Here is a 26,762-nt window from a genome sequence, read left to right as displayed (position 1 = left end):
GAAAGGACTGGGTTTCTAGGTACAGCCACAGAGGTCAGAGGGCTGGGCTGGTGTGAGCAGCTGCTGGACCACAACACTGTTAGAACAGGCTGGAACTGGGCCCACACAAGACCCAGGTCAATATTGACTATCCTCAGCTGGCTAGCCTGCTCCTCGGCCTCTCCCTCAGCCGGAGTGTTGACATAAGCTACTGAATGAGCTTCATCGTCGTATTCTTTGAAACAACGCCCCAGTATCTCTCCCCTGGCATTCTCTGGGACCTGTGGTGTGGGAATGGTATAAGGGTTTGGACCCCCTTCGTCTCCCTGGGTCACACAAGTCGGGTAACAGAACCTCTCTGTCCTGCTTCATTCTCTGAGGCCTTCAACACCTCAACACTGTGGCCCTAGGCAGCTCCACAGAGCCAGAAGGCCACAGAGTCAAGGGCTCTGGCTTCAGCCTAAGGTCTTACCCTGCAGGTAGCAATAGCATAAAGCAGGTGAAACTTCCTCCTGTGTGGTTTGGGAAGTCAGAATAGGGTGCCGGGGGGGGGGGGGGGGGGCAACCTCGTGTGTCTCTTGGGGCATGTGAAGAGAAACAAATGGAGGCCTGGACCCTTGTGGGGACTGAAGAGTGAGGGGACCAGACAGGCCTTGGGGAGGGACAGCAGCTCCCTGTTGCTGACCATGTTTAAACAGAGTACAACCAGACTCCTCTTGGGGATGTCACGGAGATGGAAATCTGAACAGAGGTAGAGGAGCAGGTCAGAGGTTCCATGGAGCAGACAGCTCTTCCTCTGGGGCAGGCTAACTCATACATACCAGCATCTCCTTGGAAGGAACAAGTTTAGCATTCCCAAAAGTGAAGTCTTGTTTCCCAGGGTGTGCAGAGTCGGGAGTGGCTGGGGCATAATAAATGATATCATTTGACATTTAGCAAACTCCAGAGAGTCAAGGCTGAGAAAAATTTCCTGGCCAACGAGACATCTTCTGTTCACAGAAATTTCTAATCGGGGGTGGGGGGGCTGATGAGTCCCGCAATTGCTCCTAGAGGAGAGAGGTGATGGGCCCAAGGTGAACTACAAGGAAGCCACATAGGCCTGCTGTCGATATCAGTGTTGGGGCCCAGCTCTGTGGGGAAACAGGGTCCTCTACAGGCCACACCAGGCCCAACAGTGGCAATGAGAGGAACATTTCTAGCTCTGTAGCATCCAGGAAAGTCGCCTCTGTCTTGTAGTACCATTTTAAAGTAGGTCCTTCCTCAGGAAATCTTGGGGAACACTACTTGGGTAGGACAGGGTCCTGATGACTGAGTGAAGCCAAGTTCGCCTCAGGGTCTAGAACAGACTCCAAGCTGCTATATGTAGGCAAGTAATCTGGTCTTTGTGGCCAAATAATTCCTCACCCCCCATGACAGAGTAAGAGTAAACACTTCTCCTCACAGGCCTCCGCATAAGTGCCATGTATGTGACATGCTCAGCCGGAGCCGGTACTTCAACGAGCCTCTCCCTGAGGGATTCTTACTAAATCACCCTAAAGCTCCCTGAGGAAGGACGGTTACTCTTCTTGACAGGTTGAGGGGAATGAATTCCTTCTCTTGTCAGCAACAGATGCAAGGGCTGAGACCTAAATATTAGGTCAAGGCCACAGGCCCCAAGGTCCCTGCTGAGCCGAAGGGCCCTAGACTTGAGCTGATAAGCTCGCCCTGAGCCTTCTTGTGAGGAAGCTGGGACCTTACTCCTCACTACGTCGCTGGCACCTGAGCTGGGGGGTCCTCCACTGTCCTCCACTGAACCAGACCCCCAGAAATGGCAGGGATCCCACCTAACCTCATCCCAGCATCCCGGAGTTTGCTTGTATAAGTAACCTAGCAGAACTGAATCCTCCCCAGGAGTTGCACATCGGTGCCTCGCCATTCCCTTTTTCTCAGTCTGTGGTCCATTCTCGGGATCCCTTTAGCGAGCTAAGCATGTTTTCCTTGAAAGGCATTCAAGGTGTGGAAGCCGCAAATCATCCAAAACTGGGTGTGGCAGGGTAAGGTGGGTGACCACATTGGACACTCGCTCCTGGTGAAAAGCGGGGCTGACAGGAGAAGAACTAACATTCAAGATAGGCCCCGAAGGGGATTCTCAAATCACAGAGCACAGGAGGCAGATGTACACCCCAAGGGCTCTACTGTAAGGTGTGTGTCCCTCTCAGGCCTCTATTGTTATGTCCTGGGTCTGTGAGGAGCCAGCATGCAGGCTCCAGGAGCAGCAGCTTGAGAGTGACCCTCTCACCCTCTAAGTGGACACCTGACCTGTTTTCCCTTGTCCCTGTGGAATGGTGACATCAAATATGGAACCCTGTCCACTGACTTGTGAGCCAAACCTCCTGTTGCCTTCCCACTTCCCTAGGGCCTTTGTTTTTCATACACACCAGACCCTGGTCATCAAAGCCCCCAATGCAACCTTTTTAAAACATTTTGCCCTCCCCTTACAGAGTAGAAGACACACTGGTTCCATGTAAGGTAAGGGTCATCCTACAGGTTAGAAGAGCCCTGCTTACCGGGGCTGACTCAGACAAGCACCAGGTCAGGTGGAGGGAGAAGGCCTGTCCCTCTCACTTTAGACTTCCATGATTTCTCATTAGCTTGTTAGCTGGGCCCGTTTCCTGCTGGTGAAGACCTCCAAGGAGGAGAGCATTAGCAGAGCATGCTCACAGTGCAGAGGGGACATAGGGACGGCACTGCCCGCAGTGCAGAGGGGACATAGGGACAGCACTGCTCACAGTGCAGAGGGGACATAGGGACAGCACTGCCCGCAGTGCAGAGGGGACACAGGGACAGCACTGCCCGCAGTGCAGAGGGGACACAGGGACAGCACTGCCCGCAGTGCAGAGGGGACATAGGGACAGCCCTGCTCACAGTGCAGAGGGGACATAGGGACAACACTGATCACAGTGCAGAGGGGACATAGGGACAGCACTGATCACAGTGCAGAGGGGACACAGGGACAGCACTGCCCGCAGTGCAGAGGGACAGCACTGCTCACAGTGCAGAGGGGACACAGGGACAGCACTGATCACAGTGCAGAGGGGACATAGGGACAGCACTGCCCGCAGTGCAGAGGGGACATAGGGACAGCACTGATCACAGTGCAGAGGGGACACGGGGACAGCACTGATCACAGTGATTGGGGGCACCAGGATAGAGCAAGGTCCATGGAATCCGATCTGGGTTTAGTCCCCACCCCCACCCCATATACATACACAGTCATTTCCTGTTTCTGCGATCTGGGACAGACTCTGCCCGCCTTGGAGCCTCATCTAGATGGTGAATAAGCATTCCTTCCTTGCAGAACTGCTAGCTCTCAGAAGGGGCCTAACAGGTCCTCAAAAACAGCTCCTGTCTTTTCGGATTCTGAGACTCCAAACCCCTTGGACACTACGGTCCCTCTTTCAGTGACCCCAGGCCTGCGACTCCCGGAAATGTCATACCAGCTCTCCTCCCGCGTTTACTGGGCAGGGCAACACTTCATCTGTAAAGCCTCTGCCAGGGACTGCTGCATTCCTGTCTGCCAGGCTCCCTGCCAGGGGAGCTTCCTTCTCTAACTGGTTTTGGCTGGAGTTATCCTTCCCAGCACTGGGCACCCCGCTCTGATCAGTCATGGGTCAGAGAGCAGGAGGTAATACTAAAAGCACTCCTTAAACTCCATAGTGCATTCCTGGCCTGGTCTGGTCCTTAGCCAGCTTCCTGGCCTGCGTTAAAGAGGTGGAGAGACCATCTCATGTCTGCCTGTTTCTACATCCGGTCTGAGGCCACAGACTCTTCCTCATGCAAGGCAGATGAAAGTGTAGTCTGTGAGGATTCTCTTTCTGCCTTGCTCGTCTTTACGCTAGCTCCTCTTACGAACAGAGGTGGACACAGAGGCAGAGTGACAGGTAAGATCCGTGTGGCCCAATTTTATTGATCACCACAGCCTGGTGGTAAACACAGCAACTGCCCTCTCAAGGCTCTCGGAAATGTGGGAAGAAAGACCTAGAAATGGCAAGTCTCGACGGCCATTCTTAGCAGGGCACGTTGGTGTCCCAAGTGTTTCACTCATGGAGACTGGGTGGCACTGGCTAGCATGGACCACTCTTATGTTTAAAAATATTTCAGGGCCCAGAGTGGGCTCAGTGGTTAAGAGTACATATAGTTCTTGCAGTTTGCTTCCTGGCACCCAGGTCGGAGGGCACACAACTATGCAAAACTCCAGTTCCAGGAGATCCAAGTCCTTCTGATCTCTGAGGGTGCCTGCATTCACATGCACAGACCGACACACAGGCACACACGCATGCACACATGTAAAAATAAAATAAAACGTTATAAAATAGGTAAAAATATTTTGATCCCCACTTATAATTCCAGCACTTGGAAGTCTGAAGCAGGAGGAGTCACAGGAGGCCAGCCTGGACTATGTCATAAAAACTCTGTCTAGCCGGGCGGTGGTGGCGCACGCCTTTAATCCCAGCACTCGGGAGGCAGAGGCAGGCGGATCTCTGGGAGTTCAAGGCCAGCCTGGTCTACAAGAGCTAGTTCCGGGACAGGCACCAAAGCTACAGAGAAACCCTGTCTCGAAAAAACCAAAAAAAAAAAAAAAGAAAAAAAAAAAAAAAACTCTGTCTAAAAACAAGGCTGTTTTCCTTAGAAGAATGGAAAGGCAGCATAGGAGGAAGCCCCCAGCGACCCCCAGGCAAACTCAGCAGTTACTTTGGTGTATTTTTTCCTACAACAGTGACACATGGCAGAGGTGAAATTTTAAGTTGCTCCTTTATTCTTCCTGTTTCAACAAAGAAAACCTCGATGGTTTAATTTTCCTCTGGGATCCACGAATGCAGACAGGTTTGGACCCCAGCATGTCAGCAATTCCAGAAGCCATCGGACTTGGACCCAATGTAGTCATCACATGAGACCGGGGAGGGTACGCCAGACTGTACCCTCCACCCCTGCACCTGCCACCAGCGTTATGACGTTACCTTTCTCATGGAGGTTATGATCTGTATCTAATTAATGTGAGGGTGTGCTCTGAGCTCATTTCTTCAGGTTCATTTTTTCCCCACATGGATATTTAATTGCTTTGGCTATATTTATTGAAAAGATCATCCATTCCCACCACATTGCAATGTCACCTTTGCCATAAATCAAGCGACCTCATCCGAGTGGGTCTATTTCTGGATTCCTGCTTCTTTTCCATTGCTCTATTTGTCAATCCTTGTGCTGTTTCTACAGCATATTAATTACGACAGCTTTATGATAAATCCCAATATATATTTAGTATAGTCCTCCGACTTTGTTCCCTCCGACTGCCGAGGCTATTCCTGGTTCTGTTTCCTGCACATTTTAGAATCAGTGTGTCAGTTTCTGCCACAAGAAATATGCTGAGCCTGAAATAAGACTGTAGGTTGATTTGGGAGTAACTGACATCTTCACAGTGTGAAATCTTCAACATACGAACATTCTTTAATATCTCTAATAATGTTCTACGGCTTCCAAGGCAAAGAGGTTTATTCCTGGGTGTTTGCTGCTTTTAATGTAAGATGATAAATAATGTCATTTCCTCTCTCTCTTAAAATTCTATCTTTATGCCGGGCGGTGGTGGCGCATGCCTTTAATCCCAGCACTCGGGAGGCAGAGGCAGGCGGATCTCTGTGAGTTCGAGACCAGCCTGGTCTACAAGAGCTAGTTCCAGGACAGGCTCCAAAACCACAGAGAAACCCTGTCTCGAAAAACAAAAAACAAAAAAACAAAACAAAAAAATTCTATCTTTATTCTGTTTTTCATGTGTATGTGTGTGCTGCATATATGTAGTCTACCTCATGCATGCAGGAGGCTGCAGAGGTCAAAGGGGGGGGTGTCAAGATCCCCCGAAACTGGAGTACCGGGTGGTTGTGAGCTGCCATGTGGGTGCTGGGAACCAAACCCAGGTCCAGGTTCTCTGCAAGAGCAGCAATTTTTGTTTTGTTTTTCAAGACAGTTTCTTTGTGTAGCCCCAGCTGTCTTGGAATTCACTCTACAAGCCAGGTTGGCCTTGAACTCACAGAGAGCCACCTGCCTCTGCCTTCCCAGTGCTGGAATTAAAGACATGAGCCATCACTGCCTAGCCCAGTAATCACTCTTATCCACTGAGTCATCCAGACCCACTGCCTCCTCCTCAAGACAGGCTATCTAGCCCTGGGTAGTCTCAAACTCACTGTACAGTGCACTCTGGCCTTGATTACAGGTGTGAGCTACTTCTATGCCTGGCTCTGTTTCATTTTATATTGAAATTCAATGAACTTTTATTTATGTTGGCCTTGAATTGAGGACTTTCCAAACAAATCTGGTTGCTGCAGACTCTTCTGGATTTTCTACTGTCACAAACACACTGTCTCGAGCACGACTGGCCTGACCACACTTCTGATGAGTCCTAGTGGCCTTCCTTTAGGTCTCAGGTTTACCAATGTTTAAATGATTAACTGATTGCTAAATCTCAATCTCCTACCCAAAGCTCCACTGACTGCTGCCAACCTCCAACCTCCGTAATCCCTTGGGTGCTGGTCTTTCTCCTCAGGTTTCTCTGCTGCCTCTGGAGAGCTTGTCAAGGAATAGCTGTTAGGGTGAACTCCAGAAGGTATCAGAGTCATGGATACTACTTGATACTGATGCCTTTCCTCCCCGTGAATTCTGATGCAAGATCCAAGAGCTGATCTGAAAAATCAGGGCTCTTGAAGGAAGGTCTCAGGCAGTTCCTTTGTGACTCTGGATGATATGAGTACCTCTAGAAAAATCTCACGGCTATGGCGGAAGCAAGAGGGTCTGTGTCTTAGTTAGGGTCTCTAGTGCTGTGAAGAGACACCGTGACCAAAAGGAAGTTAGGGAGGAAAGGGTTTGTTTGGCTTACACTTCCAGGTAACAGTCCGTCACTGAAGGGAGTCAGGACAGGAACTCAAACGTCAGGAACCTGGAGGCAGGAGCTGATGCAGAGGCCATGGTGGGGTGGGAGTACTCCTCCTGGCTTGCTCAGTCTGCTTTCTCATAAAGCCCAGGACCACCAGTTCAGGGATGGCTTTACCCACAGTGGGCTGGGCTCACAACACCCTGCAGCCCGAGCTTATGGAGGTGTTTTCCCAGCTGAGGTCCCCTCCTTTCAGGTGACTCCAGCTTGTGTCACGCTGACATAAAACTAGCCAGCAGGGTCTGTTAACTAATCCAGGAACAGAGGGTCTGCCTGAGAGGCTGCGAGGATTGGCCTGCTGACTGAAGCAAGAGGCAGAGGCTGAAGCAGTCCAAAGAGGCTGCACGGTGGAGACGTGAGGTACAGTGTCTGGGTCCCGGAACCTAGAGTTTTAGTCACGACCCCTTGAGATGGAAATGATGAGTGAGGAAAGGAATTTGACATCACTCTCCGACCCAAATCTACCCAAGTACCAGTGTCTGAAGACCCCAAGCTTAGGGACAAGGCGAGAGAGAAGACAACTAGAGAGACGGTCAGCATCTGTAGAGCATCTATTACTCTGCGCTCCCTAACCTGTGAGCTGTCTTCCACAAACACCACTGCATAGATGGGTGAGGAACACAGAGGCTCAAGTTACTAACTTGCTCCAAGTCACTCCTGTTTAGGGAAGAGGCTCTCTACAAGTGAGACTCAATCACCCATCCCAATGTAAAGTCTTCTGTCGCAAAGAGTCCCGGATGCTGACTCTGTCCTTAAGGCGTGTCCGAGAGACTGTTGCTCTTCTAAGGGCCATGCCATGGGTGCCACTGCCTTACACATGACACATTCCCGGGGAGGAAGCAGTGGGCCTGCCACCTTTTCCAGTGGCACCTATTGCCTGCACATGCTCTCCAGAAGCTGCCAACGTGATGGGGAAAATACTGTCCTGGGAGCGAGAGCAGTCAGAGATTGCAATGGCCTTGCATGCCAACTCTTCAACTGGATGAATAATCCAAGCATTCACATGGTGAAATGGAACAAGCTGTGTGAGGTGGTGTATTTGTGGTCCCAGCTACTCCAGAGACCGAGGCAGAGGGATACCCTCTGGGAAACACAGCAAGACCCTATTCACAGACAGAGACACATTGATTCATTTCATTTTTGAAATGTTTTGAGCTTCTTCATATTGAAAAACTCAAGTGTTGTTATCAATATACTGATTCCAGCCTGAAACTCCCTAGGAGTGACCAGGACAGACCTCGGGAAACCCGTCTACCCTCTGGGTTCCCAGTTTCCCCCTCTCAGGTCTACTCATAGTATCTTTTTCAAGCCCACGTCATTCCCATCGACAGAGTCCAGTAAAGCCTCATGCAAGATCAACAAGGTGTGGGGTGCAGGCTAGACCATAAGAGATATTTTGTGCAGTGTCCTGGAATAGGATTAAAATCCACAGGAAGTGGGTAAGTGGGACTGTCTGCCTTTTCTAGAGAACTTGACCTGTGAGGTAACTATCCTGGCCCTACCCAAGGCTGACCTTTCGGCTCAGCCCTTTGCAGAATTAAAGCAAAGTGTGTGTTCACGAGGAGGGCCCTTTGGGAATAGTAGGATCAACACTACCAGACGGGGCAACGGTCCTGCAGATTGGCTGGTTGCTTCCTGTTAGTGTCGTATGTTGCTTTAATATGTTTCCTGTCGGTCAGTTAGCAACACGTGTTGAATGTGACAAAATTTTCAGCACATCATTTGATTCAGTTTGCTAGTTTTTCACATTTACAGAGTGGCAGGGGCAGTTTAGCCAAGGTCTAGTTAGACAGTCCAAGCTGGCCTCAACTCACAGCAATCCCCCTGCCACAGCTTCCCAAGTGCTGGGATTACAACCATGGAACACCATGCCCAGCTCACATTCATGTTCTTAAGAGAGACTGGTTCTGGTTTTCCCTTTCTTGTGTTCTCATTTGGCTGAGAGTCAAGGTCATACCTGCTTCGCAGAGTGAGTCTGCCAGCCTTCTACCCTCCTGCCCTCTTTTGTAATTCTGTGACATGAATTGATGTTTGTAATGGGCTTTGGATATATATATATATATATATATATATATATATATATATATATAGAGAGAGAGAGAGAGAGAGAGAGAGAGAGAGAGAGATAGATAGATAGATAGATAGATAGATAGATAGCACTTTTTCGCAGGTGACCTGGCACAAACAAGGTGGATACTTCTTTTCCTTGCTTGTAGTCTGTATTGGCTTATTTATTTTTTTATTTCTGTATGGCACTTCTGATGTTTCTAAAACTGTTCTTCTGGGAGCCAACCACTTCCCTGAGGAAGTCCTGAAGACAGCGAGAGAATCTCCAGGGACAGAGTAGTGACGCTGAGGGAAAAACACAGGCCTGAGCCCGTACCCAGCACCCACTAAGCCACCCCAGGGTCCCTGAGACAAACTCCACTGACCCTCCTCTTACAGGCACCATGTTCCGAAAGAAAAAGAAGAAACGCCCCGAGATATCGGCCCCACAGAACTTCCAGCACCGCGTCCACACCTCCTTTGACCCCAAGGAAGGCAAGTTCGTGGGCCTCCCCCCACAATGGCAGAATATCTTGGACACCTTGAGGCGGCCCAAGCCTGTGGTGGATCCTTCTCGAATCACACGGGTGCAGCTGCAGCCCATGAAGGTAAGGAAGCGGGTTTCTAGCCACGTTTGGCCTCTCCCACGCCACAGGAAACTATCTGTGAAACCCCAGCGGCACCCGGAGGGGCCACTTGGGTATCAGAACCGAGCCCGCCGTCTCAGTCTTTTGCTACCTCAGTCCCCTACTGATCAGCCTTTCTGCGTGGGAAGAATTTTGAGCCAGGCATGGCGGCTTTTGACTATAAGCTTGACAGACTGAGGCAGTCATATTGCAATGTGTTGGAGGCCAGCCTGAGCTATCTTGAAAAACAAAAACAAAAACCTCAAACCCACCAAAATTAACTAGTTAATTTGAATTTTGGTTAACACCAATCTTTTTTTTTTTTTTTTGGTTTTTCGAGACAGGGTTTCTCTGTGGCTTTGGAGCCTGTCCTGGAACTAGCTCTTGTAGACCAGACTGGTCTCGAACTCACAGAGATCCGCCTGCCTCTGCCTCCCGAGTGCTGGAATTAAAGGGGTGCACCACCACTGCCCAGCTAACACCAATCTTTAAGAATGTCTCACCCACCGTTTAGACCTGTGGCCCCAGAGGACTGGCGGCTGTCACAGATCAGACCTCACATGGGAGATTTAGGGGCTGGGTAGGATGGGTAGGAGTTGGGGGTCAGGAGCCATGGAATGTGGGGGAGCAGGAAGACCCCAGAGCTGGTTTTCTCAGGCATCTCTCTAAAGACCATGGGAAGAGCTAGAAGCCTGAAGCGCTTATTCTGAGTTCTCCAGCTTTCTAGGCTCTCCCGGTCACCCGCTTTTTATGCTGGACCAACCCGTATCTGCCTATCTGCCCTGCTGACAAGGGCTTTCTCCCTGCATCCGTGTAGGCTGTTCAGCATGGGCCTCAGCCACTGGGGACACAGGCAAATGTCTGGACACCTAAGGGATGGGTGGGCGATAAAGGAGGTGTGTGGGTTGGCATGTCCCCCCGGCCCTCAGGGAGGCTCTGAGCTACCCTCTGCCTCGAAGCGGCTGTTTCTCCACACTCTTTTGTCTTCCTTTCGTAGACGGTGGTGCGGGGCAGCTCAGTGCCCACGGAGGGCTACATCTCAGGGCTGCTCAACGACATCCAGAAGTTGTCAGCAATCAGCTCCAATACCCTGCGCGGACGCAGCCCCACGAGCCGGCGGCGGGCACAGTCGCTGGGGCTGCTGGGGGATGAGCAATGGGCCGCTGACCCGGATATGTACCTTCAGAGTCCTCAGTCTGAGCGCACTGATCCCCATGGCCTCTACCTCAGCTGCAATGGGGGCACACCAGCAGGTCACAGGCAGATGCCGTGGCCGGAGCCACAGAGCCCACCGGCCCTGCCCAACGGGCTGGCTGCCAAGGCACAGTCCTTGGGCCCTGCTGAGTTCCAGGGTGCCTCGCAGCGCTGCCTGCAGCTGGGTGCCTGCCTACCGAGTTCCCCACCTGGCACCTCACCCCCTATGGCCACAGGGAGGCGTGGGGTGAAGGCTGCCAAGCATAGCTCAGAGGAGGTGCGGCCACAGTCCTGCCTGGTGGGCTCAGCCACTGGCAGGCCAGGCGGAGAAAGCAGCCCTAGCTCTAAGAACCAGGAAAGCAGCCTCAAGCACCGGCTCTTCCGAAGCATGTTCCTGTCCACTCCCGCCACAGGCTCTGCAAGCAGCAGCAAGCCAGTCCCTCTGCCACAGAACAAGGTATATCACCTGGATCTTCCTCCCGGGGTCACTCGAAGGTGGGCAAGTAAGCACACCTAGCTGACATCTGTGGGGCAGTAAGTACTAGAGATGCCAAGCCTGCCTGGCCCTCCTTACTTACTGGGTCAGGACAAGAACGTGGGAAATCAAACTGACTAGCTAACCAGTGCGGTCTCTGCTAACGGCCTGAATTAACCATCTGAGTCCATGTCTTCCAAAGGCTTGGTACGTGTGAGTCGCAGGCTGTAAGCCGGGTCGTTTCAGGTGGAGGGCAAACCTGTGTGGCTGACAGGCCTGTTCTCTGAGGATGTGCAGCCTGGCCTGGAAAGGGAAGGGTCTCTCCACCTTCCTCTTTTGGGGGTACTTCTGGAGCCCCCTACTTTTTGGAGGACTGCAGAGGGTTTCTGGATATAGCTGCCTAGAGTGACCACCCCTTCCTCCTTTCCCTGTTCTCCCATTGTTACTTCTTCTTCAGTGTGTTAACAGAAGACCAAAGCATCAGAGAAGCATCAGTTTCCAGTTTCACGTCTGCCCCTCCTTAGCTTTTCAATGTCTCTGGAGGGGCACAACTTGCCAGAGAGCGTGTGCTATGAGAATCCAGGAGACTGACTTTGCCCTAGAACTTGGAGTACCCTGGACAGGGCACTTCTTTCCTGAGACAAAGGAAAAGAGGGGAGAGCATCTTGGTGGCGGCATTCCTAGGCAGGCAGACTAGTGTGTTTCTGCTTCTTGCCTGCCTCTCTGCAGTGACCGTAGCACTCTTTCCCATCCGGCAGGTGATGACCTATTCAGAGTGAGCTCGCACTAGGATCTCCAGTGAGGCAGAGAAGCAAGCAGGGCAGGTACTCGCTCAGAGTTGGCATCCTGTCTCGGTCCTTCCGGGCTCCCCGATCTTGTGTACAGAGCTTTGTCATCATGGTGGACAGTTATCATCTAACTCTTGAAAGACAGGTTGAGCATGAAGGTTTTAAGCCATCCCTAAGAAACAACCGCTGATAGCAAACAGAGAGGGCTTTGAGAGCAAGCTGGACCCTCTGCTGTGGTGATGCTGATAGTGGTCTAGCCTGAACTAGAGGGTAGCCTGAACCGACAAGTGCTTCAGCTCAGGCACCGGGGAAGCTTCATGGCTTCGTGCACTCCTGTCCTCCACGTGTCTGTGAGCTTAGGATTCTCTGGAAGGCTGTGAACTTGGGAGACATCCTCCACTAAGCTAAGGTGTGGCAGGGCAAGGCATAGCACTAGGGAAGTGAGGGTCAGCTGATCCCCCGTGTCTCCTTGGGTAGGCTGCAGGGGCTGGAGGAAAGGGGTGCTAACACTGAGCTTGGCACTGCCTTCATCTGTTTGAACTGCCAGTCACCACACTGTCCATCCCCACTCACTACCGAGAACCCCTGTGGACCACTATGTGTGCCAGGCCACACCCACAGTGGAAGCAGCTCATGGTTGTCCTAGGCTCAAAGACAGCATAGTTCCAAATTCAGAGTAGTTTCCTTTGAGGCATCTCAGCAGACTCTGCAGATAAGCGTTCTCTAGCTGGGGCTCCTAGAGGCATGACAATCTTCCTTCAACCCATCACTGGGTGGCTGCTAGACCCCCTGCAAAGCCAGGGCCTATGCTGGGGAGTCAGTCCCCAAAGCCTGGAAGTGGAACCTAGATTTGGGGTGCCTGAGCAAGTAGCCCAAAGTAACGATTCCAGGAGATTCTCTTCAGTGAGTCAGAGCTGTGGCCACATGCAAAACTAGTGACTGTTGAGGTATCTGTCTCTGTGAGGGACTTGGGGACACCCTAAGCAGCCCTCTGTGGAGCCCCTAGATGGTCCCTCTCCACATGTTTAAAAACCAAGATCCTGGAAAGGGTGGGTGAGGGGTGGGCTCCTTTTACTCGGGTGCTGGCAGGAAGGCTTGAGCTCAGAGACTCAGGGATGGGCTGTCCTTCCTCTGCCTCACTCCCCACCGAGGCTGAGACTAGCTCCCCACTTCCTCCTCCAAGAGTTCCTTAGCCAAGAGCCTCTTGGTGGGTTTAACCTCCTTGATATACGGTCTTCATGTTGAGCCCAGCCATGGCTTCTTCCCTGTCTTGGTTCTGCGATCCAGTCACAGCTACCCACTGCCCCCTTTCAGGGCGTTTTCCACTCACATCAGGGGCCTCAGACCCAACTTCTCAGAGAAATCTGTCTCACAACGACCTCCCTGAGGTCTTCCCAGGAAGAAATACCCAGCTTGAGGCCACTCCAAGACTTACTGTCTCTGTCTTTCCTGGAGCAGTAGAGAGTGTACAAAGAGATGCTCTTGGGCCTGTCACCTGGGAGCATGGGGGTCGGGGGATGCATCTGTCAGTCTGGTTAGACCTGGCTTCATTTTTACTTCCTCAATTTAATTAATTTAGAAGCCCATGCTAGTGTTCAGGCCACAGTAGCTAACCCTGCCTCCAGGAAGCTTGCATCTAATGTTCCCTGACCTTCCTTGTCTTTGCAGCTCAATTCCGCTTTCCGACCGCCACAGAAAGATTCCTCCTCAAACCTGGTGGCCAAGGCCCAGTCCTTGCCCTCGGACCAGCCTATGGGGACCTTCAGCCCCCTGACCACCTCGGATACCAGCAGCCCCCAGAAGTCCCTCCGCACAGTCCCAGCCACTGGCCCACTTCCAGGCCGGTCTTCTCCAGCAGGCTCCCCCCGCACGCGGCATGCTCAGATCAGCACCAGCAACCTATACCTGCCCCAGGACCCCACCGTGGCCAAGGGAGCCCTGGCCGGCGAGGACACGGGCATTGTGACACACGAGCAGTTCAAGGCTGCACTCAGGATGGTGGTGGATCAGGGTGACCCCCGGCTGCTGCTGGACAGCTATGTGAAGATTGGGGAGGGCTCCACGGGCATTGTGTGTCTGGCCCGGGAGAAGCATTCGGGTCGCCAGGTGGCCGTTAAGATGATGGACCTCAGAAAGCAGCAACGCAGGGAGCTGCTCTTTAATGAGGTGGGGACCAGCAGGGCAGTGAGTGTGCGGTGACACTGGGCACCTGGGAGCCGGATGGTGGGGTGGCCTGACCGTGGGGCGCAGTGCTAGGCACTCAGGCCTTTCTGTACCCTCAGGTGGTGATCATGCGTGACTACCAGCACCTCAACGTGGTGGAGATGTACAAGAGTTACTTGGTAGGCGAGGAGCTGTGGGTGCTGATGGAGTTTCTGCAGGGCGGGGCCCTCACAGACATCATCTCCCAAGTCAGGTGGGCAGTTGAAAGGGCTGGACTCGGGGAGGACCACCCCACCACTGCCTTGGCATGGCAACCAGCTGCTTCTGGCCCACATGGCTAGCCATCTTAGACTCTTGCCTATTTGGGGCGGGTAACGGAGACTCGGTGATCTTAGGAAAAAATGGTTACAGCCTGCTGAAGTCTGCTGCCTGGGAGTTGTGGGCCCCTTTGCCTGGGACTCCTTTCTTCTCAGCCCAGCCACCCTGATAACCCAGCTCTCCCATGGGGGCCTGTCTTCCCTGTGCAGGCTGAATGAGGAGCAGATTGCTACCGTGTGTGAGGCTGTGCTTCAGGCCTTGGCTTACCTGCACGCCCAGGGTGTCATCCACCGAGACATCAAGAGTGACTCCATCCTGCTGACCCTCGACGGCAGGGTAGGTCCTCCCTCTCCATGGTTCAGCTGACCCCCATCCTCTCTAGCACACCCTCTTCCTGATCTCTACCCACTTCCTTTTCAACTCCCAGGTAAAGCTCTCAGACTTTGGATTCTGTGCTCAGATCAGCAAAGATGTCCCCAAGAGAAAGTCCCTCGTAGGAACCCCATACTGGATGGCTCCTGAAGTGATCTCCAGATCTCTGTATGCTACCGAGGTAACTGTCGTCCCCTCCCCCTACTCCTCCAGGCCTCCCTGGAGAAGCTTAGGAACATATAACTCCTCTGTCTTGTCCCTGTTAAGTGGTCCCACAACCAATAACCCCGGTTCTGAGGTTCCTCATTTTTGAGATATCCAGTATCCTTTTTGAGATAGGGTCTCTCCACGTAGCCTTGGATTTCCTGGGACTCACTTTGTAGACCAGACTGGCCTTGAACTCATAGAGTTTATACACCTCCCCCTGCCTTCCAAGTGCTGGGCTTAAAGGCTCTCACCACCACAGCCAGTCTTTCCTGGACTTCACCGTCAGAAGCAGGCCCTGCCACACACTGTTCTCTTCAGCTCAAAGGTACAGTGGCATATAGCCAGCGTTCTCCATGAGGGATGGCTTCTATGGTCACTGGGCACTCATATAGAAAGGAACTGACCACAGGGCAACTGACCAGGGGTTGAAGGAGGCAGACTCACTAGGGAGACAAGGTGTTCCTTCAACACACTGACATCAAGAGCCAGACCCCAGCAGTAGAGTCGGGGCTTCTCCTGCAGGTGGATATCTGGTCTTTGGGCATCATGGTGATTGAGATGGTGGATGGAGAGCCTCCCTACTTCAGCGACTCCCCAGTGCAAGCCATGAAGAGGCTCCGGGACAACCCCCCACCCAAGTTAAAGAACTCTTATAAGGTCAGTTATCATATAAGGTGTGAGCCCCCCCCCCACCTCATCCCCCAAGCCCTTTGCTCCTGAGATAAGGGGTTGGGAACACAGGCTCCAGGAAAACAGAAGGATACAAGCTTTCGGTCCTTTTCCACATCAAACCTGTGCTGGCTACAAAGTCACGTTGAGGTACAAACTCCCATGTTCACTCCAACCAGTTCCCACCTGTAGCCGCGGCAGGAGAATCACTTCTCAGCAGGCTCTGGACAGGAGCCCGCCCATTCCTATGAGGAGAAAGAGTGAGGACCCCAGGACTCCCAGCTGTCTGTCTCCCAGAATACAAATCCTTCCATCTTTCTCTCAGGGGTTCCAAACCAACACAGTGCCGTCACATGAACGGGCCTGTCTTGTTGTATGACGCATCCTGACCATAGCTGAGCCACAACTTTTCCCCCTAGAACCAGTATATATTAACTCTCTCCTGCCAAATCCATCCCCTGCTAACAGATTGGCACAGGACGGCTGAGTGGTACTGCCACCTGGTGGCCAAAGCAAAAAAAAAATTGTGCCAGAGGCTTGAAGTACAGTCTCTAAATGGCTCCAAGACAGCTTGGTCCATGGAGATGGCATGCCCTGCTAAGCCTGAGAGGAGCAGGGCCAGAAGAGCGCCCACCAGTGAATTACCCCAAGGAGGCAGCCTCATAGATCTGGAACTGGATCGCTGATGCCGGTTCCATGCCCCTTTCACAGAGCCGCAGAACCTGAGTGCCAAGAGCCCCCAGAAGCAGGCAGGGGTAATGGGCTGTGTATGGAACCCAGCTCCCCAGAGTTCCAGACAATCCTCATTGCATTGCTCTGCAGCCCTCATGTCAGGTGAATTGGCCTCCTTTTCCTACCTCATAATCCAACAGTCAGTGAGCCCCCCCCCCCCGGGGGAACCAGGAAGTAAGAAACCAGAGAAAATGAGGTGTCAGAGTGGGAGCCCCCCCCCCCCGGCAGTCAAGCTGCGGGGGTCAGGCTGCAGGGCCACAGCTGTGAGCCATGGCTCCCTCTCACCGCTCTGCTCTGCTTCACAGGTCTCCCCAGTGCTGCGAGACTTCCTGGAGCGGATGCTGGTACGGGAACCCCAAGAGAGAGCCACGGCCCAGGAGCTCCTGGATCATCCCTTTCTGCTGCAGACAGGGCTGCCTGAGTGCCTGGTGCCTCTGATACAGCTCTATCGCAAGCAAACCTCCACCTGCTGAGTTCACACCCAGGGTGCACCTGCCGCCTGTGCCCACAGGCCAAGGACGCTGGGCAGCCAGTCCGCTGGCAGGGCCTACCTGCCTTGTTCTCTCAGTATTCTCTCCAAAGATTGAATGTGAAGCTCCACCCCTTCCCTCTTGACCTTCTGCCCACTGGGCCAGGCCGGACCTGCCCCCCTCAATCTCACTCCCCAGAGTCCCAGTTGCCTTTGGGATGACAGTGACCCCTTTTGCAGGTTTGGCCCTTTGCAATTTGCACAGGGATGTTTCTAAAGAAACACGGAGAGTGGTGCTCCTGGCCACCGGTCAGCAAAGCTGACAGGCCGCTGCAGATTTTAAAAAGCAGTGTCCACTAGTGTCCCGGGCCACCGAGTGGGTGTGTGCCCCATCTTCACACGGATACTTGCTATTCTCAGTTACCGCTTCAGACCCTGGAGTCCCAGACGGCCACGGGGAAGAATTTTATTACCCGAGTCCTTCTTCCTCCCTGGGTCTGACTTCTGGAAGCCCTACTTGCCCCTGTTTCTGTCTGTCCCCTGGCACAGCCTCTCCCCAGAAGGCCTCCACAGAACTGTGAATTGCCTGTGTGTAGACCATGGGAGTAGCAAGGGGATCTTCTGAGAGAGAGCGTGTGGCTGATGGTAAAAGTGGCTCCTCCATTTTTCAGGATGGAGAGAACATATTCTCATTCTCCCCCCCCCCCTGTGTGTGTGTCTGTGTGTGTGTGCCTGTGTGTGTGTGTAAAGTCCCCCCAAAGGCCCAGGCCTTTCCAGTTGCCCACAGAGAGCTTCAGAAGAGCTGCACCCCCCGCCCCAGCCTTCTTTTCTACCAAGCTCTACTTTGAAGGGACCTGCTTTGGGGCCTGGCTTTCTGCCTCTCAAGTCTCATGTTATTACCTGAACAGTGAAGGGGTGTGTGTATGTCAAGTCTAAACACATGCTGGGGGGCTCTGAAGTTTCTGAGTTTCTCCCATACTGAGACAGGAATTGCTTTACCTGCCAGCAACTTCTCAGTAGCCAGATCATCAGGGACCCTCTTTGGAACCCTGGGCTGGGACAGAAAGGTGAACCACCTCCTGCAGAGTGGGGAAGGCTCATGTCAAGGAATGGGTACCTCCATGTGTGAACCAGCTGCCCCTGCAGATGCTTACCTTCCCCCTTGTCCCCCCTCCCTCCCCACCTTCCCGGCTGTTGTGAGACAGGGAATGCCAAGGAAGAACTCCACTGTCTGGACTGCATCCAGATAATATTTTTAGATTCCTCTGCTCCCTGATGACCTGCATTAGGGCAAAGAAATCGCAAGGTCTTTTTTTAAGGGTCAGAGTTTTAAAAACAAAAGCATCTTCCCTAGAAATTTTTGTGAGTTGTTTGCAACTTGTGCCTGTTTTAAATTAAACTGAATGTTCGAACCTCTGGGTTTGCCATTCTCTGGGACTGGAGCCAGGCTTTCTGGGAGCTGGATGCCCTTGGAATGGGTGCCTGGTGGGCTCCTTCATGATCACTTGAGTCCACAGAACACCCAGCGTCTCTGGTGACTTGTACACCTAGAATGGGGGCAGAGGAGGGAGGAAACAGGAAGTGAAAGGCCCTAGGAACAAAAGTGAAGGTGTGAGGAGGCTCTGGCCAGGGCTGAACCTTTCAACTTTGGCTTCTCCCCTTAACTGGTTCTCAGGCTGCCCATGGAAAGGTCCCTGAAACTTCTATCTGGGAGAAAGCAGATCTGTTCATCTCTTAAAACTGAAGGAATAATTTCAAAATTTCAAAAGAGCAGGCAAGTGGCCAGAAAAAAAGAAACTTTGGTTTCAGACCTGGGCTTTGGAGGTAGGTAAAATAACCTTTTTGTTTTGTTTTGTTTTTTGGGGTTTTTTGAGACAGGGTTTCACTGTAGCTTTGGAGCTTATCCTGGAACTAGCTCTTTAGCCCGGGCTGGCCTCGAACTCACAGAGATCCGCCTGCCTCTGCTTCCCAAGTGCTGGGAGTAAAATTACCTTTTAACTTCTAGCTCTGGCAGTAATTCCAATTTTCCTTTTCTGAGCTCTACACCCAATGCAACTGCTCACGGAAGCCACTTAACTAGGAACGAGGAGCCAAACTCAGGCCCCAGCCTGAACCGCAGCCCCACCGGTTCAGCAAGAAGCAGTTCCTGCAGCTCTCAATCTCCAGGCTCTAGCTGTAGAATGGCCAGGGTCGGGGCTGATGACGAAGGTAGGAACCACCTTCAAATCAAACATGTGCTTCCATCTTTTCAAAGGAAGCCAAGAGGCAGGAGTGAGCAGGAAGGCAAAGAGAGGCTGGTTCTCCAAACGGAATACCACTGGGTTTATTAGCGGCTCTTCCTCCCACTAGTCCTTTCCATAGTCATGTGCCAATGCCCTTCAGCCTTCCCCACCAACCAGTTGTGAGTGCCGGTGGCCAGGGTGTCTCTTCGTAACGAGGACAATAACACAAAAAGCAGAATACACAGCAAAGTCTTTTCTACAGCAGGAGGGGACGGGGGGGGGGGGAGTGAAGTGTGCCGGAGTTCTCCATGGAGCCTGTACAGACGGCAAGTCAGCTGCAGTGTTCCAAAAACATTTTCAACCACGGGGCTTCCAGGCACTCCAGAGACCACAGAGGGGAGCGGTTGTTTACCCAACAGGGATGTGCCAAGGTGACATTCCCCGAGAATACCACATCAGCGGTACCGAAAAGATGACGGCACCCCTGACACACGATGTGCGAGCCAAACTTCATGGTGCTTGAAGCCAAAATATTTGTATTCTTACGCCATTAAAAATGTCGTTAAAATTAAACACAGCTGAAAGTGGAATGTGAGCAAGGAAGGGTCAGAGAGAAAGCAGTGTTCGCTTGGAGTGTCCCTGCCCTGACCTCTGGCTTTTCAGACACGGTGGTACTGTTCATCAGGAGAGGCAGGTGTGTGTGCTGGGGGGGGCGGTGAGGGGCTGTCGTGTGTGTGTGTGTGTGTGTGTGTGTGTGTGTGCGTGCGCGTGAGTGCGTGTGTGTGTGTGTGTGTGTGTGTTGGGGTGGCAGATCCATCCCCACAGAAGGGAAAGCAGCTGTCGTAAGAAAACAACGCACACGGTCAGGTCAAGGCTCAGGAGCCATAGGGGTTGGTAGCTCCAGCTGTTCTAAAGATAGCAGGAGCTCTCTCAACAGTAGCCTTAGCTTGGAAAATGGCTTGGGGTTCTTGGTGAGGTTCTGGGCACTCCTTCCACCCAATGCTGACTTTCCTTGTACACTGTTCCTCACTTCATTGAAGTGACTTCAAGTATCCGGATTTAATATTCTACAAGAGGAACACGCTTCGTGGGTAAAATGCACACGGAGGGAGAAGCTATACACATCGATGATCTCCCTTAAAAGCCAAGTCTGAGTTCCCTGGTGGCAGCAAGGAGAGCGCAGAGGTGCCACCAGGGGGCAGCAAGGATCACCGTCCAAAGTGTGGGTTGGCGGCCTCGGATGCTAGCGAGGCAAGGAACTGGGGAGGTATCTGGGTTCTGTAAAAGCTGACTTCCTACCCCTAAACCGCAGGCTTCTCTGCACCAGCGGTCTCTCCCTGAGCAGCTCCCTCGGAGTTACTGGTGAGAAACCCTCCCACGAAGACAACAGATCAACGCCTTAAAAAAAGACTTTATCGCAGGCAGGTGAGGGGCTGCATGCTCACTCTTCCTGGTTTACAAACAGAAACCCGAGGTACAGTCATGAAAACTTTCACTGCCTTGAAGCAGGAGTTTTCGCCACACCCTGCTGGTACAGATCTCCCACAAGGAGCTAACACTGACATTGGGTCGTAGAGCAGGCGACCTGTCAAACCCCTCTCTTTGCCGCCTGTCGAGGCGGTACAGAGTTGGCGGGCAGGGGCGGAGAGAGAGAGGACAAAAAAACTTGGCGGGGAGGGGGCCTAACTACCTCTCCACAGTTGCTTCTGACTCACTAATCTGCCCAGTAATAAAAGCTGGAAGCTGGGCTGGGCCTGCAACCCACGCGGTGGGGCACAGGCAGGGGTCCTTGGTCTCCGTCTAGCATCCATCATCTGCCCTGCCCTGCATTAACAGCCCAGCAAGAAGCAGGAGACGTTTAGCAGCCCCCTCCTAGGCTCTCTCCGAGTTTGATGTAATTTAGATCCGGACCTGCGGTTCGTGTGGGCTCCCGACTCCCGCGCGCCGCCGCTTAACGTTGCAAACACTCCAGTCAATTATCCCCCTCGCAGAGGTGCTATTTAAAGAGACATTGTCAGGTTCTTAAGCCTCGGATCAGACCTGCTGCTTTCCGCCTCATACACAAAGGCTCAAAACACGAGTCCTTTTGAGGGGTGGAAGAAATACAATTAAGCAAAGCCTTCCTAACTGGTCCACCCTCCTGGAGCACCCACGTGCAGAATGGGGGAGCTGGGAGGAGGAGGTGGGACGCTAAGTCCTTTCCATTTCAGGCCTCTGGGACTAAGTGGAAATGTAAGGAAAGCTGGACCGCCATGAGTGAAGCACTGAACCTCAAAAATGAAATTCGAATGCAATCATGCTGAGGGGTCAGGCTGGCCCAGGAGCCAACAGTCAGCAGGGGCTTGGAGGAGCAAAGACCCTATAATATGAATGAACCCTGGGTCTGACTGAGACAGTCAGAGAAAGCTTATTCCCCAGAAGAGACAACTGGTGAACAAAATGGTACAAAGCCCCAAAATATCCTCGTTGCCTTGAAGGAGGAGTTTCTACCTCAGAAAACCTTAGCCACTGGATTCCTTCACAATCAGCCGTCTAATCCAAAAAGTGGGACCACTTCAAGTCTTGCTTCCTCCGACACTTACAGCGAAGGGAAACTTTGGTAGTTTATCCAACTATTATAGTCAGCATCGGTAGACACCGCCTCCTGGGCCTTTGTTCTCCAAAGCCACCTCTATTGCTGCCGGGCTACCAAGCTGACAGGGAAAGTTAGAAATAAGCAGGGGATCTTACAGGACCCGAAGCAGTACCTAGGCGGCTTAGCCTCGGGGTCCACGTTTCTGGCTAGAAAGCTGAAGCCTACAGAAGAAACCTTTCGCGCCTCTTCCCCCCCCCCCCCCCCAGGACAAGAGTCAGGCTGTAGGAAGGTTGAGCGGTCTACACAGGAAATACCAAAGAGCACAAAAGGATGAGATCTCTGTCTTAAATCTGGTGGAGGACTGGGGGAGGTCTCCCTTTAGCAGTGAGGGGACAAAGTTGGGGGAGGGCAAATCGCAGAGAAAGGGACAGACTTGGAGAAAAGGGACATCTCAGTGACCAGAGACAAGAGGGTGGACTTTGCAGGGCTCGACCTTCATGCCCCTTACCGCTGAGCCTGCAATACCACAGCCTCTGTGCCCTCCTGCCAAGGCTTTGACCCGGGCACTGAGAAAGGCTGAGCGTTGGTCTCTAATTCCGGGCCACTCTCGTGCCCTGAGGCTTCCCCTACCAGGCTGGGGATGTCTGGGGCTGTGGACCGTCGCCTCAAACCCAGGCGGCCAGAGCCTGGGCCACCCTCGGGATGAGGACTGAGGCCAATAGGGGCTTGCACTAAGGTTGGGGGCGCTCCCTTCAGCACCTCCTGTGAGCGCCACCGCCCACTCCCCGAAGACTGGGGTGAGTTTGGTCGGGCCATGAGAGCTCCTGCCCGAAGGCGTGCTGTCTCCTCCTCCGTCATGGTACCCAGCGCTAGGCTCATGCTCCGGCCCAGCTCTGGCCTCTCGCTGCCTTGTGCCCTGTGTCGGCCCGAGCCCTTGCCTGCAGAGGCAAGCTCACTTCCGTGGCCGTGGCCGTGACCGTGGCCGTGGCCGCCGGCAGCTCGCGCAAACCGCGCCAAGAGGGGCCGCGGTAGACGACGGGGGCTGGGCCGTCGACGCTCTGGGCTGGGCGCCGGGGCAGGACGGCCTGGGGGGCTGTCGGAGTTGGAGCCCCGGGCCGCTGCCGCTGCGGCTGCCCGGCCCCAAGGCCCGGTGAGGGCTTGCACACAGGTCCCGTGACCGCGGGAGGCGGCCAGCTGCAGCGCTGTGAGGCCAGCACGGTTGGTGCGGTCAAGGCGCAAGCCCAGGCGGCGGAAAGAGCGCACCAGGAACTCCAGCACCGCCCCGTGGCCGCACGCCGCCGCCCACATCACCGGGCTGTTGCCCGCCGAGTCCGCTGCCTCCGGATCGCCGCTGAACTGCACCAGCAGCTGCACAGCGTCCAGGTGGCCTCGCTCGCAGGCCAGGCTGAGTGCAGTGCGGCCGCGCTCGTCCCGCAGGTTCACGGCCGCACCCTGCTCCAGCAGCAGGCGCACGAAGCGCGAGCGCATGGCGGGGTCCGGCAGCCCCACCGCCACCATGAGCGGCGTACGGCCCTGCTCGGCGCGGCAGTCGATGATGCTGCGGTCCAGCGCGTCTAGCACGAAACGGGCCAAGTGGATTTTGCCCGCCTGCATTGCCTCAAGGAAGGTGCGCGTACCCGCCCGGGGGCATAGGTCCTTGGGCTTGAGCATGGCTCCGGCGGCCGTGCCCGGGAAGTTCGATAGGTCCGCACGGGGGCGCCCCTCTTCCCTCACCCCCACGGGGCTCCGGCCCCAGGCCCGGACACCCGTACCGCTCTTTCCGCGCGTAGGTGGCAGCAGCCGAGGGTCCTGAGATTCCCTTTCCGATTTCCCTGATGCTCCCGGTGCCTCGCAGCTCCCGGTTCGTCTTGCGCTCCTCCCTGGGCTTCCCGCCTGGAGGTGTGGGCTGCTTGCTACTCCCGGCTCCCGTTCAAGCTCGACCTCAATTCTCGCTACGTTTTCCCCATGTCCGACGCCCCTCGGTCCCTCGTGGCGGCTTGGAGCAGCGCCACTCACCCGCACCCCTGGCAGCCCCGGCTCCCCTGCTGAGCGGGTAGCTCCCGCCTGGCGCGCCTGCCTCCTGCCTCGGCGGGGAGCGCCGCTCCTCAAGCTCTCGGAGCCTCTTCCCGCCTCCTCCCCTCTTGCGGGGGCCGGGACGCTTGCTTTTTTACTTGGGGGGCTCAGAGACTCGAGAGGTGCCCGACGCCTAGATACCTGGCTTTATAGCTTCGGGGGTCTCCATGGCAATGGCTGCCCTGGAAGCGGGATCCGCTGTCAGGACAGGGACGGACAGGGCGAAGGAGACCGCCCCTGACCCCCACCCCTTTGTGGGCCACGAAGTTGGGGAGCGGCTCCTCCTCCGCGCTCCCCTGGGAATGCGGCGGCGGTTGCGGGGCGGGGGCGGAGGCTGCTCGCCGGGGGGCCACATGCACCCGGCGGGGCCAATCCTAAAATCGCAGTCTTCTTTCCCCGCCCCCCGCCTCCGCCTGAGTCGGTACCCTCCGCTGCTTAGAAACTGGCGGGAGCTCCTGCCATCGGTTCTAGATTAAAGGGATTGGGACCCCCATGAGGATAGAACTGGACAATACAAGAGCTTGACTGGGGGTGTGGGGGGCAGCAAGAGACAGAGGAGTAAGTTGGGACACGAAGCATTTGTGCTTCGGACTGAGGGCGCTCAGTCTGGCTGATAACTGCCATCCAAAGTGCAGCGAATCAGTCACACACAATTGTGCCTCCCGCACACGCTCACTCAGAGCAGGGCGAGGAGGGGTGCGTTCTCCAATCTCAGACGTCTCCAAACCTAACAGCGCTCCCGCATGCCAGTTCCACGGTCTCTGTGGAGAAGGCTGACTAGACACTGGCCGCTGTGACCCAGGGCAGGTGCCTTAGGAAGGACCTGAGAGTGTGCAGGCATTAGGACTATCCGGGCACTACCTCCCAGTCCCCTCCAGGACAAGTTATGGTTCAGGAAAGGGCAAAAGACAAAAGTAAGAATTCCCCCACAGGGCTGGTTCTCTTGAACGTAAAGTCATCTCTAGGCCACAGAACTCTAGGCCAGACCCCTAAAGAAAGGGGGTAAGCCTGAGTTCCATTTTCAATCAACAGTATAAAGCCACTGAATAGCTTCTTCCTTTGGTGAACCAGCTGCTTGGCTTTGGGGCAGAGGGAGGGGAGTACTCAGATGAGATGTCTTACAATGAGTGCCTCATAACTTCCTAGGTCCAGAGGGCGTGAGGGTAACTGGAATGGAATTTAATTGCAGAGTAAGCAAAGGGCTAGGGTTTTTTGCAGCTGGTAGAGTATTTGTCCAATATACACAAACTTATTGGTTTGATTCCCAGCGTTGCGTGAAACCAGGTGTGGCACTGCACCTGTAACCCCAGCACTTGAGAGGGAGAGGCAGGAGAAGCAGAAGTCCCAGGTCATCCTCCACTACATGAGAAAAAAAAAAAAAAGAAAGAAAAGAAAAAAGCAAAGAAAGAAAAGTGAACTACTGAATTAACTACTAAATTTATAGACGTCATGAACCCATCATTGTGTTTCCAGCAACAGGAAATAAACTGGATCCTGAATGAATGAGATTCGCATTCTCAGTTAGGAAGACAAACCCCAGGATATGACAAGGGGGGGTGTCACCCAAGGACTGACTACACCTGCCAAATACAAAACTCAGGCAGCCAGTGGAAGGAAGAGTGGGATGATGGGAGAGAGGGATCTGGGGTCTTCTGAAGACAGCAGCTGAGGTGGTTGGGCCTCCAAGGATGAGTGATGTTGGGCTACTAAGCAATAGGAAGATAGTCCAAACAGAGGGGTTACAGAGACAAGGGCACCGGACAGGGACAACTGCAGAGAACAGTGTTGAGGGTTGTGTTCAGGGGTCCTATGTTGTAAGGGACAAGAGACTCAGTGAAGAACTGAGGGGTCCCCAGCTTGGGCAGGGCAGGAATATGCTTTGTAGGAGACTCCTAAGGCACAGGATTCTAAGGAGGACTCTTGCTGCTGGAGAAAGGATAGAACCCCCCCACCCCGGGAGCCCCTGTGCTTTCCAGAGCTCCCAACTCCAGGGATGCCCACCCTGGGCTAGATTGTAGAGCAGGGACTCACACTCTCCTTTGCCCTTTGGGGAGCATGTGCGAACTGCACACCCTGTGAAATGAGCCCCCACGCATTTCTTGGCAGAAGAGCTAGGTCTCAGCCTGTGGCGTGTACTAGCACTGTGTCACTCGGGGCCTGCAGATCCTCATCTGTAAGAGGAAGTGAAGACTGAGAGTTCAGCCCGCTCCACTCAAGGCCCAGGAGCCAGTGTTCCAGAAAGCATCGGTAGAGGGTAGTCGGCCCCACCTACGACCAGGTAATGCTCTCCACTGCCAGAAAGGGAACAGAAACATCTTTACTCAGCAGAAGAAAGGCTTTTTAATCCCTTTCAGACTCAGTTTCCCCTGTCTGTGTCATGGAAGAAAACACTTCCCTTCTGTTCTTCCCTTCTGTCCGCCTCCGGGATCAGGAGAAAGGTTAGACTGTGAACCACTAGGAGGAGAAAAGCAGCAAAAACCCAGATGAGGGCATTGGCCAAGTCCTTCCTCCCAGTGGACTTCTGTCTCCTGTGGCGGGCGAGGTGGGGGGTAGGGGGAGATAGTTGATCTAGTCCTCTCAGAGCCTCGCTCTGACTGTGCTGACTTCCCAGAGAGCAGCCATCCCCGGCCTCAGGCCCCACAGCCCCTGCTCTGACTTTCTTCCCTAGGCTCACTGTGTTCTGAACAGAACAGCCACCGCAAAGCTGAGACTTCACTGGAGCACAGAGGCACCGACAGCCGGAATTAGAAGCTGTCGCTTAGGGAGCTGAAGGCTGACAGGAGAAGGAGCGGCGCTGGCAGGGGGCAGGCAGGCACTTCACACTCCTCCCCTCCCACCTGCCCAGCTTCTCCCCCTGCAGGCCCCAGGCTGGCAAAAGGGCTTCCTCCCAGAGGTGCCT

The 26,762-nt window shown here is 53.9% G+C and overlaps 2 protein-coding genes across 3 annotated transcripts in view; one reads left to right on the top strand and one right to left on the bottom strand.

Annotated features, from left to right (window-relative positions):
• The window catches only part of Pak6 (p21 (RAC1) activated kinase 6), a 34,143-nt gene extending 15,744 nt beyond the window's left edge, over positions 1-18,399 (top strand). For both annotated transcript variants that reach the window (XM_057781864.1, XM_057781865.1), the window contains exons 4-11: positions 9,380-9,588; positions 10,604-11,257; positions 13,732-14,229; positions 14,346-14,479; positions 14,754-14,880; positions 14,972-15,097; positions 15,646-15,780; positions 16,830-18,399. In XM_057781864.1, the coding sequence (XP_057637847.1) occupies positions 9,385-9,588; positions 10,604-11,257; positions 13,732-14,229; positions 14,346-14,479; positions 14,754-14,880; positions 14,972-15,097; positions 15,646-15,780; positions 16,830-16,997 (2,046 nt within the window). In that variant the 5' untranslated portion in view covers positions 9,380-9,384 and the 3' untranslated portion in view covers positions 16,998-18,399. The remainder of the gene's footprint in view (positions 1-9,379; positions 9,589-10,603; positions 11,258-13,731; positions 14,230-14,345; positions 14,480-14,753; positions 14,881-14,971; positions 15,098-15,645; positions 15,781-16,829) is intronic.
• Positions 18,400-22,047: 3,648 nt separating this feature from the next.
• On the bottom strand, positions 22,048-24,058 carry Ankrd63 (ankyrin repeat domain 63). The gene has a single exon (XM_057781097.1). The coding sequence runs from the start codon at positions 23,459-23,461 to the stop codon at positions 22,295-22,297; it is 1,167 nt and encodes a 388-aa protein (XP_057637080.1). The 5' UTR covers positions 23,462-24,058; the 3' UTR covers positions 22,048-22,294.
• Between the last annotated feature and the right edge of the window lie 2,704 nt (positions 24,059-26,762).

Source organism: Chionomys nivalis, chromosome 9 (assembly GCF_950005125.1).
Source record: "Chionomys nivalis chromosome 9, mChiNiv1.1, whole genome shotgun sequence".
NCBI classification, from domain to species: Eukaryota; Metazoa; Chordata; class Mammalia; order Rodentia; family Cricetidae; genus Chionomys; species Chionomys nivalis.
The sequence above is the reverse complement of the archived record's forward strand: the minus strand, read 5'-3'. Positions and strand labels throughout refer to the sequence as shown.